The 11711-nt window shown below is 39.2% G+C and overlaps 1 protein-coding gene and 1 long non-coding RNA gene across 4 annotated transcripts in view; one reads left to right on the top strand and one right to left on the bottom strand.

Annotated features, from left to right (window-relative positions):
* Positions 1 to 11711, top strand: part of DCP1A (decapping mRNA 1A) — a 31087-nt gene that overhangs the window by 12159 nt on the left and 7217 nt on the right. The window contains exons 4-7 of one of the 2 annotated variants that reach the window (XM_017732411.1): positions 2880 to 3018; positions 6398 to 6517; positions 9791 to 10546; positions 11260 to 11325. In XM_017732411.1, coding sequence (XP_017587900.1) covers positions 2880 to 3018; positions 6398 to 6517; positions 9791 to 10546; positions 11260 to 11325 — 1081 coding nt within the window. The remainder of the gene's footprint in view (positions 1 to 2879; positions 3019 to 6397; positions 6518 to 9790; positions 10547 to 11259; positions 11326 to 11711) is intronic. The other variant, XM_017732412.1, reaches the window with a different exon arrangement.
* Positions 1 to 11711, bottom strand: part of LOC108446264 — a 58781-nt gene that overhangs the window by 41698 nt on the left and 5372 nt on the right. For both annotated transcript variants that reach the window (XR_001861407.1, XR_001861406.1), the window contains exon 2: positions 8942 to 9033. This is a non-coding gene — a long non-coding RNA (uncharacterized LOC108446264). The remainder of the gene's footprint in view (positions 1 to 8941; positions 9034 to 11711) is intronic.

The raw sequence follows: 11711 nt of genomic DNA, 5'->3' as shown, positions 1-11711 counted from the left end.
AGCACTTTAAAAAAATAACCATAAAAGGTTTCAAGGAGATTTGCATTCTCTTCCCTGCATTTGACTTGACCTTATTGTGCCAGACTGAGTTAAGATTGCAGGCCATCCATTTATATTTTGGTAGCTTATCATTGAAAAGAAAAGTAAATTAGGTTTTGTAATCACAGATTTCACTTCTTACGTTCTCTCCCTCCCCCTGCCCTTCTGTGAGGTTGTGCCAGGTATATTTTCAATGCTATAACTGCAGATATTCTTAAACAAACCATCACAGCAGCTACTGCATACCTGAAGGAATGTGTGCCTCTTCCACTATCTGATACAATGGAAAGAAACAGCAGGCCTTGCTTAAAAAAGATTTAATCCTGGATTGCACACAGAGCATGCTCAGTGTACAGATTTGCATTAGTTGACTTTTTTCCCCCAGGAAAGGTATTTAGGTATTTGGTTTACAGAAATCTTTTTTTCTCTTTTCTTTAAGAATCCTAGAATTTTCTGAAATAAAAACATTTCATGGGAGTCATCAAACTCCTGATTTCAGGAACAATTAATTTGTGTCAAGTTGACTGATTGATTGATTGAATGTTGACCTTTCTAGAAGAAGTAGGACAGAAATTGGAGGGCTTCAAATATTTCAGAAAACTATTGCATTCTGACCTATGAGTTTGTAGGGAGGGTTATTTTAAGCTTAGTTTATAAGCTTGTTTTATCCTGTTTCAACAGTCAGACCCAAAGTGTCTTCTGAGATACAGGCAGCAGACTAGGATTGGGACAGTATCTCAGAATTCTGGGGATAAAGTTTCAAATTTTATTTCATCACCACCATTGAAATGTAACCTGCACAAGACAGAATATGGAGTTTGAGCTATTAGACAATTACCTAGATGAGAAGAGAATTTGTTATTCTTCAAAAAGAAAGTAAACTTTAAAAAGGTAACAAACACTTCATCATGAACAAGAGAAAAATATTATGAACAAATGTTTTTCAGAAATTTTTGTGAAACATTTCTGTGAAATGGATGCACTCCTTGAAGATGTTTTGCTGTGGGATCAATGAGTACTGTTTTCATGGGAGGATGTTTTATTGAAACCTTCTGGGCCAACTAATTAAGGCAGAAGGAGGGTCTCAAGAGTGAAGCCTTTGCTTTGCCTGCCAGGCAGCACATGTGTGACTTCAGTTGCCCAGAATCTTCCCTTTAACTGAAGTGTTTCTTTTTTATTATACAATTATGCTGGCACTTAAAATCTCAGCAAAGCATTTGGATTCTCTTGCCTTGCTCTTTCTCATCCTTAGTTTTGGAGCTGAGTTTAGAGAGGTCCTAAGCCAGGACTGGGTGACTGCGTGAGGTGGTGGAACAAAATGTTCTCTCAGGGTGTCACCATAGAAACAATTGTGGAGTACTGAGCTGCTTCATCCAAACAAGCACATGCTGCAGTTCTTGAAAATTGTCAGGGTTACCTTTGCCTCCCTATTGTGAGTTACCTTTGCAGGTGACTGCTGCTTACAGAGATGGCTGGAAATAATCAGAAGCTGGTAAATAATCAGCTTGTATGATTACAAATTCTGAAAGCCACATCAAATTGTTAAAAGCCAAATCTAACCCTTTTTCAACTAAACACAACTAAACCCTAGTGAAGTAAAGAAGCTTGGTTGCTAGAACACTGGGAAGAAAGTTCCAAAACTTGAACTATTTTTTTTTCCTCAGAAATGTAAACATAGAGGTGCATATAAATAATTACAGTCTATAAAATCTAGCATTTGTCCTGAATCCTAACTGACCCAAAGAAACTGGAGGCTGGAATGATTGACACTTTCTGTGATTGTTGTGATGGCACCTCTTGGCTCCCCCCTCAGCCATCAGTTCCACAGCATGAGAGTTCTCAAGTGGCATGCCAGCTCCAGAGCTCTGCCCTGTTTACAGTGCTTGTTTTTTCTTAACATATTTGATTAATGCAGGCTTAAAAAAGAAGGGATTACAGGCTGGTGTGTGTTTATTTCAAGAGCATAAGCTTTAGCGCATTGCACAGCCATGTATATCTTGTGAACTGCATATGGATTAGGAGTATATGCTGCTTTTATTTTATTACTGAAATGACCAGGTACACATAATCTTCTTGCATCTCCTACCTGTCCTTCAAATTGAAGGTTTTGGATACTTGAGGCAGACAGGGGTGGAGTAGAAGTGGTAAATAAACCATAGACACCAGAGGCCAGAGGAAATGCAGGTAATTGGAATGACTGCAGGGCAGCTTGAGAAGGAAATGGTTTAATGTTTTTTTCCAGAGCCGTAGGTGGGGGTGTGAGGGTAACTTGCTCTAAGTCCTCTTGCAGACTGATTCCAGAGATATCTGGTATGAGCCAGCTCTCTTCTTTCCCACTGTCTCTGTTTGTTACATAATGGTAGGCCTCATCCTAAACTAGAACTGTTTGGTAATAGATTTTGTTGAATGACATGGCTTGACTTGGCTAAATCTGGAAAAATGCATGTTAGGAAGTAAAGAGAAAAAATTGTGTCTTAGTCTATGGTATAATACATGTGCTTTTTGTGTATCACATGCTTGGATGTCCACATATTTCACTGTAAAAATGTCTAAACATGAGAGTTTTATAGAAGTAGTGTTTACTGTAGGCAAACTCTGTGAGAGACAGACCAGTGCTCTGTGAATGGGAGATAAATCGTCCAGACCATTTGACAATTTGACTTGCATAAACCTTGTAGCAGATGAAAACGTGTGTAACTTTGGTCAAATGTGTGTTAGGCTCTTATTCAGGCAGAAAAAATGGGTTAATGTGCTGGGAGTACATTTTTCTTCACTGCTTTTTGCAAGATGTTAACTCTAGTTAAATTTTTAAATCCTGTTTCTCCTTTCCACTCCTACAGAGTGGTTGAACAAGAAGCTCAGAGGTCGCAGCAAGTTTCCCAGGACAGAAAAAGTCCCAGCAGGACCAATGGCTGCAGTGAAAACAGGCCCATTGACATCCTGGAAATGCTTAGTAAAGCCAAGGATGAATATGAACGAGTAAGTAAATGTCTCTTTTCTGGAAATGAGTTTTTAGCACATCAGCTGTGCTTTGTTTAAAGAGTGGGCAGTCTCTGCAATAGTTTCAGCAGCCTTGTTTTCAGACTGATGTGTTGTTCCCTCCCTCAGGAACACTGTACTAGGAAACATTCTCTGATTTCAGGCAAGATGGATTGAATCCTGATCATGTGGTCCAACTTGAAGTGTAGCAGGGTAGACCCATTTTACAATGATTTCTCCTGCTGTGAGAAAATTTTGTCTCTGGGAATAGCAAATAAAAATTATGCCCAACAGCATCTGTTTCTTCTTAGTCTCAAAAGATGTCTTGTGGTATTAGAGACTGAGTCATTCAGTACATTTGTAGACTCTATGAAGCATATTTCTTATTAGCTGTAGACTAAATGTAACAATACTGTTCCTTGTCTTTCTGTTCCCCAGTTTATTTCTTCTGTCCTGTCTACTGTTTGTCTTTTTAATAAATTAATTCATCTCAGAAGAAAAGTCTGTTATCCTTTGCCAGTGCTAAATTCACAAGGTTACATAATGAGGAATGGTAGTTCTCTTAGGAAAGAATTACTTTATATAGTCGTGAGGACCAAATTCATACGTGCAGGATGAATATAAAGGTAATGTGTGGGAGATCCAAACATGGAAACAGAGATTCTGAACACGCCTCTTCCCCAGTATAATAATACAGGAATGTGCCATAGTAAAGCAATGTGTGAGTATTGCATTGCAGAACCATGGTGTGGCTTCTGTGGCTGTGCTGGTGGGAGAAGAGTGAGCACATTGTACAGTGCTTGATTCCTTCCAGGAGTTGCTTGTTGTGCAGCAGAGTTCCTTTGAGTACTTGGGATCTGAGTCTTTGTGGGATTCTAGATGGTTACAGTACAATGTGGGATGATGAGAAAAGAGTGAGCATGTGGATTAAACCTTGTCACTGTCTGAAGTACATTGAGGTCAGCTCAATCTGACAAACAATACAGTATCTTTGACCCAGGCTAGATACTAATTTCTGGAAATCACTCTCATGTTTTTTCAGTGCTTTAAAATACAGATGATTAAAAAAAGTTACTTCTGAATGTGTGTGTATCAGTGCTGTTTGGGGAGAGGTGTCTCTGTATGAAGGCCAGCATTGTGCAAGTAGCAGCTTTTGTAAGATTACAGAAGGAAACATCACAACTTGCATGATTCATCTTTCAGTGGTGCATCAATTTAGACAGATTTGAAAAAACTGAAGTCTTTTTGCAAAGAAGGGAAAAAACCCATCCCACAAGAATCCACTGCTTTGGTAGTGCCCTCCTGGGTGTGATGAAGCCTTTTTCCCTCTTTGTCCTTGCAGTACTGGATAATACACATTTCCAACAGATGGCTGTTGGATGGCTTGGGATATTCCAGCTTCTCTTCTAATTTTCAGATCTTTTTCATGTGAGAGTACTGAAAAGCTTTTGCTAGAAACAGTGTTCCTAAACATCATAGCTGAAGCTCTGTAGACAAGTAAAATTCTGATGAACAGGAACTGGTATGCAGATATTTTAGTGGACAGTCAACATCTGTGCTGCCAATAATACAACAGTGAAATAGGCAGGCATGGGATACAGCAAAGCTACTTAAAAACTGGGGGGAGTTGTATCTTCATTTCTTCTTGTTGTTTGTGTGTGTGTTTGTTTCTTGATATTTTTACAACACATGAACCATAAATGAACCTGTTCGTGGTGATCCCATCAGAGCCAGCTGTGATTGTAGTTGTGTACAGTTGTCAGAAAAGCAGAAATGAACGATGTTGGTCACGTTTCAAGCAAACTTCTTTGGAGAAGGTTCTGTTGACCACCTCAGCTTTAACAACAAAACCCTGGCACATTAATTTTGGAACTCCTTGTAGCCAATGTGTGCCAATGTTAACTTGATGAAGTAACCAACTTGTTTGGAAGATGGCTTCTTGAGAGACCTTTCCTGTCTTAATTCTTTTTGAATAATTTTATGGTACTTGGTAATTATGCCTGAATTTGTATTTAGGAGCAGAAAGTACTTATCTGCCTGGTACATTCCAGATGGATCATACAGTAATCCTTGTGTGCAGCCCACATGAGATTGGCAGAGTGTCAGCATGAGAAGGGGGCAGAGGGAGTGAAAAAGAGATTTATGAAGGTCTGAGTGATTTAATCTAGGATTCCAAATCAGCTTAATCCTTCAAGTACACACTACATCAAGCCCATATGTGAAAATGAATGAACTCTGAGGGTTTTTTTTTTAATGAAGTGAATGGATGCTTTTTATAGTGTGGTTTTGTGTGTGTATTTCAGTATGAGCAGGGAAACATACTGCAGCTTATCCTCTAGTGAAAAGAAAACTCTGCCTTTCCTGATTTTATAACTAAAAGGCCTCCAGCATTTCAGGCACAAAGAGTTTTGACCTTCAAGTTAGTGGCTAAAAGTCAGAAAGATAGGAGAGTCTGCTTCTCTCCTCTGTCCTTAAATCACAATGTAAAGGCTTGATTTTGTATTTATTGCTTTCAATTAGAAATTGAAAACAAAAGAATAAAGCTCAGATTGCTTTTTAATCTGCTGCTAGAAAGTTTAACCCGTATTTTACTGCTTTGGGTAAGATACCAGAGCAATCATCATGTGTTGTGTCAATGGTTGAGCTCTATCATATGCATGTAGTTTATGCATTGAAAGCTGGGTTATTCTACAGTCTGGGTTTTTTCACTGGTGATTTTAATGGTAATATAATATCTATATTTGCTTATTTTTACGTTTATTAAAGATGAAAGTCAACACCATCTGTGAATATACTGTATTATAAAGCAACTCTCTTGCCTGGTTTTGTCTTGTTCATAGTAAACCAAATTAACACCTGAAAATAGATGTAGATGGTTGGTTAAATCTGGTGGAAATAAGTCGGTGACAAGCTCTCTTTCCAACCACTTAGAGTGATTTCTGTCTGGATTTCTTTTTCCTAAGCAGTTCTCGTTTGGGTTCCTGATTTAATGAAGTGTAGCAAATTTCTCTGTTAGTGGCCAGTGCAGATATAGGATGTGAAAAGCCCACCTTTTCTTTCATTTCTTCATTTCATTTTCTTTCAACATTATAATTTTCTTTCTTGGTGAAAAAGTATAAAGCTAGTTGTATTTTCTTTTTGTTTTTCTTGTAACAATAAAGAGTAAAAGCTTTATGAGCGCATACCAGATTCTGGATGTCTTGGTATGATTTTTAGTTCCTAAGATTTCTGAATTCCAGAGTGTCTTACAAAAATCAGTGCTTTGTACATCATCTGTATTTCAGTCCAAGTGCCATGTAAACAGGACTGTATAGTGGGTAAATGTGGACTAAAACCCATATATTTATATTATTATTTTTTTCTTTTTTTCCCCCCTCAGAATCAGATTAGTGACCTAAGTATTATATCAAGTTCTGGAATGCAACAAAATTCAAATCCTCCAAAGCCAGAAAGCACAGAGCCTTCAGAACAGAAGCCTTCATTACAAGTGCAAGAGCAGGTATGTTTCATCCAACCCTAAATAAAGGAGTTTTTTCATTTAGTACTTTGTTTTGGTATCAAAATAGATTTTTTTCTTGAGATGCCTTCAGTGTTTGCTCCATCTATTATCACTTTAAACAAACTAATGAGTGGGAAGACTTCTAGTATCCTAAATTCTGTCTTTTGACTTAGCATTTTGAAAATAAGAGGCTATGTCCACACTACTGTGAATGTCCATGCTTAAATGGGCCAGCTTGGCTTCTGGAAGAAGTCAGTCCGTGGTAATGTGTGGGATGACTTGGAGAGATAGGAAGCAAGAAAAGATGACCATGCCCCTGTGATCACTCAGGAACTCAAGCCCTGGTCTTGTGCCTCAGACATTTACTGAAGGTTGGTCTGTGCTGCCTTCAAAGCCACAGCCGTGGTCCTGCACGAGGGAGCTGTGCCTTCATACAAGACTTTCTAGAGATAGATTTAGAAAAAAAAGGAAGTAAATTGTGCAGTAACTGAATTCCCTGTAACTCGGAAGTGCAGTGGGCCTGCTTGCAGTGCCACCCAGTGGGCACAGGATGGGCAGTGCTGGTGCTCCTCGGAAATGCCCCATGGAAAACTCCTCTCCCTGCCATGGTCCACTGATGCAATAAACCACTGTGCCTGAGAAATGAAATCCCCTAGGAAAATGTGGGCGACCTTGCACTTAGGACTTGCAAACAAAATAGGTAGTTTGGAGGAGTAGTAGGAGTTTCTAGTTTGGGTTAGGGCTGGGTCTGGGCAGGAGGAATCTGGTTTAGGGGTGGGGTAGTAACAATTAATGAATTAAAATGAGGAGTGGGGAGTTGCTGGGATTATTTTCTGTCACAGCCCTTCCAGCCCCTCAGCAGCACCTCTGGTTTTGGGTCAGTGGTGGACTGACCCCTGGCAGCCAGCTGTGCTTGCTGCATGCCACATCTGGAGACCTGGCACCAGGGTTACCTGAGGCTGTGCTTTCAAAACACATATTTTCTTTGGGTCATTCCATGTAGACTCTACAAAATCAGCTGAAATGCTCCTCCTGACAATATATGGAATTGCAGAACAGGAATCAATAAAGGAAAAACTGGAAAGATAAGATTCTAACAAATTGCTCTGAAGTAATTACAGGGAAAGTTGATTTATAGAACATGTAAAATGTCATATTTTTAATTCTGTTGAGCTATTTAAAATAATAGCTGCAGAGATACTGGAAAAAATTAATTGGGTAACATAAGTGATAGTTCTGTGAAGCCAGTTAACTGGGTTCAAATATATCTCGAATGTGTTGGTTCTGAGCCACATTTTTAGTAACGTGGACAACTGAGAGACTACTGGAAAAACATTCCATTTCAACTATAAAAACACATTTTTCATCTAATTAAAACAGATGACCAGTGAAATCAAAAAATAGTGTGCATATGCTAAGTACAGTGAGATTGTTAAATTCCCTCCAAAATGTCACACTTGCATGTTGATGAACTTCATCTCATGCTAAAGATACCACACATTTGGGAATAAAAATAAATGTCTTCTCCATGATATTGTGTAGTTAAGTGTCACATCTTGGCAATTCAAAATTAAAATCAGTTGTATCATGAGATGCTTTCGTGCCAGAAATCAGAAAAACTGAACCAGAACACTGATACTGAAGCATGAATTAGCAGAGCTGGGCCTATAAAGCTTACCTGAAATCACTTTTGGACAAACCCTCTGAGCAGCAGCAGTAGCACTCTATTCCTATCAAATAAAGGGATCTTGTGGCCTTAAAGCAGCCCCTGCTGCTAAAGGTCTTCATAAACACACACAGTTGATGATATGCTCAAAGTACACCTTAACCAGAGATAGACAAGGCAAAAGAGGTGTTTTATACTTCCAACTGGAAACTTAACTTGATGTTTGAGACTATCCAGTCTGATTAGGATCAAAGCATGGTAGAGATTTCAGTTTATTACTTGACTATTGTAATGTATTAATAAAGGAAAGCTGCTCAATTAATAATACTGAAGTGAACAGCTGAGTTTGAAATGATCTGGAACAGTGATTTTTCCTCTTAATGGAATCTTTATGGTTGAAGGACAGGTCTCTAGAACAGGGAGATCAGTGGAAAAAAGAACAATTTTCTAGGAAAATAGTCTTAAGATAATTAATAAGGTTTATAAACCATAGAATGTCCAAGCCCCAAAATGAAAGGGTGCCAGACTTTAACTAGCTAAAATTGAATAACATTAGAGAATGAATGACAGTAGAGATGAGTGACCTGGGCAAAAGACAGTGTGACTTCAAGCTCAAGGTTTTTTGTTGGGCTATTTGTGTGGCACCTGTGCTGCTGTGTCTTGGCTGCTGTTCTTTGTGCTAGGGAAATCAGAGCCAGCAGAGCAATGTGATGGTACAGTAGTTGTCATTGTGAAGTAGCATCTTTGTTTAGACATACCATTAGAATACACTGGAATTGTGCTGCAGGCCATTCAGTCTTCTGAACAGAATGTTGTAATTCAGTCCAGCTGTTTTACATAACTTCTGGTCCTGTGCAACGTCAAAAAAAAAAAAGAAAATTTTGCGATTACTGGTGTTAATAGCTGTTTCTTTTCTCTTCAGTGAAAAACATTTTTAAATATTTTCAGCAAATATTAAAAGATTATATCCTTAAAACCATATTTTTCATACAATGTCAGTGATGTAGGCTAGATGTGTATTTTTGGGAGAGACTAAAGGACTGGTAGATGTAACTGTGTATATATACACACTTTTCAAGGATATAAATATACATGTGTTTAGGTTTATATGTAATATCTGCACTGTTAATGAAAAGGGCAAGGAAAACTGTCTATGCCTGTATTGCTAGTTCAGTTGTGCAGCTTCTGGTTTCTATGTTCCTTTCCCATCTTTCAGGCCATTTAATTATTTCCAACTCTGTAAATACTGTTTCATGTGTATGTTTTTTCCCCCACTTCCCTAAAGTGCCTTGTGCAGTTAGGGCTGATAGATGATGGCAGGTGCCATGTTCCTGACTCAGTCCATAGCCTTCCCCCATCCTGACTACTAGTGCACAGACTGTCCTGAGATGGATATAAAGAAAAACCATACATAGCCAGGATGCTCCTCTTCATTAAATAAATTTCAAAATTCCTGTGAATAGGGCACCCTTAATATACAAACTGTATTTTATATGCCTTTGACCTAGTTGTGTCTCATAGTTTCCTTGAATTTGTAATAGACTGTGTGATCTGCACAGTGCTATGTCTAGTTCTAAACTGAAAACTTCCTTCTCCCTTCTTTTTAGCCATTTCAGTCAAGGCAGAAGCACCTGACTTTGGAGGAACTGTTTGGAACCTCTGTACAAAAGGAACAGCCTGCAGCTCCATATCCCAATCCAGAGAGAATGGAGAAGCTGCAGACAGACACACCTGCCAGAGAGCAGCACAGTTTGCTTTTGCCTTTTTCTTTTGACCAGTCACCAGTAATGCAACAATCCCTGGGGAAATCTGAAAGTCCGAGCGTTAAAACCAGTGCCAATCAGCAGGACTGTTTAACACCTATGATAATACCTCCAGCTTCAGTTTCCCAGCCTGATATGAAAAATGTTTCAAGCTATTCAGTCCGTTTAAGCCCTGTTCTTAATTCAGCCTCGACAATGGAAGCTGCCCCTGCTCAGATGCTTCCTGGCCTCAAACAAAGCAACAGTATAATGCAAGTTATGCAGCAAGCTGCCAAGCCCATATCCCCACTGGTGAATCAGCCACCATCTGAAGTGAACCACGCTCCACAGAATCTAATGGCTGGCCAAAGCCAGCTCATAGCACCCTTGACAACAGCCAACACAGGGACTGTCTCAAATGCATCTCATACAAGTGTTGATCTTCTCCAGAAACTCAGGTTGACCCCACAGCATGACCAAACACAACAGCAGTCTCTCGCTAAGACTCCCTTAACACCAAACATCTCTGCCTCAGTTGGGCAACTTGCAACACCAGAAAGCTTCAAAGAATCTCACAGTAAGCCATCAGCCTTGAACAGCAAGATAATCTCTCCCCTTCAGGTATTCTGTGGGCTTTGATATCCGTGAAGCTTTAGAGTACATGTATTTTCCCTTGAAAAACGTGCTGTTATATATTAGCTGTTTGAAGATAATGAAGGACTTCCACTGTGTGATATTGATTGAATGGCTAGGTTAGAAATCCAATTCCATTAGTTTTGTGTCATTAGCATCAGCTGTCAGTGACAGACCTGTCTGTAGAGCAGGAGGTTTTTCAAACTGGTGCTGTTAGTGGGTGAAAACGTACTAAAGATTTCATCTGTACTCGTGTCAGAAAAGCACTGCTCAGAGCTGGGGATCTGAGAAGGGACAGAAGGTTACAGGCTGAGCAGTGTGATGAGAGTTGATGTGGTGGAAGTCTAGCCTGTTCCTTATTTGACAGTGTACAGTTAACAATTTCCTTTTTCTGATTATTTTGTTTTGAGTGTTTTGTACTCCTTCAATTTTGACCCACTTCTGGGGGTAGCTGTGGGCTGCATAGAGATGTGGCTTTATAGGTTTGCCATAATATTGAAAGCATAAAACTTAAATTCAGATTTTTCCTCTTTTTCCAGCTTCCCATTAATTATATCAGTTTTACAAAATTGATTTAATTGTGTCTAAAATCTGCTGAAATTTGCATTTTTGTGGCTTTCTTAAAAACAGAGAACCACCTCTAGAAATGGAGCTGTGGATGGTAACCTATGAATTTTGCTTTTTTTTTTTCTTTAACTCAGACTGTACAACAAAACAAGGAATCAGAAGTATTTCCACAGCCAAAAACTTTGTCTAAAGCAAGTCAAGTAAGTGGATAAGTACCTCTGCTAATTGTTCGTTGGTTTTCTTAGAAAGGGGAAAAAAAACCAGCTGCAGTACACAGCTGATATCTCAGTCACTGCCCACTGACCATATGTAGAGTTCTTGTGAAACAGAACTGTATTGGAGGAAGGGGGAGCTCCTGTCAATGTGGTGCTCTTGTATAGTCCCTCTTTTTGTTGGTTCTAATGCAGAAATGAAAACACATTTTTGGATTCACAGCCTTGCACTGAGTTTGCACCATTTGAACTGTTGGAGTTTTTTTAATGTTGCAAGCAGGGAGTATTAATGCCATAATACTGTAGTAGGGCTATTAGCCTTGGCCCAACCTTAAGCACCCAAGAGGCTTAAAATGCAATCCTTGCCTTACTGT

Source organism: Corvus brachyrhynchos, unplaced genomic scaffold (genome assembly GCF_000691975.1).
Source record: "Corvus brachyrhynchos isolate BGI_N302 unplaced genomic scaffold, ASM69197v1 scaffold4, whole genome shotgun sequence".
Classification (NCBI taxonomy): domain Eukaryota; kingdom Metazoa; phylum Chordata; class Aves; order Passeriformes; family Corvidae; genus Corvus; species Corvus brachyrhynchos.
Note: the sequence above shows the minus strand (reverse complement) of the source record. Positions and strands in the feature narration are given on the sequence as shown.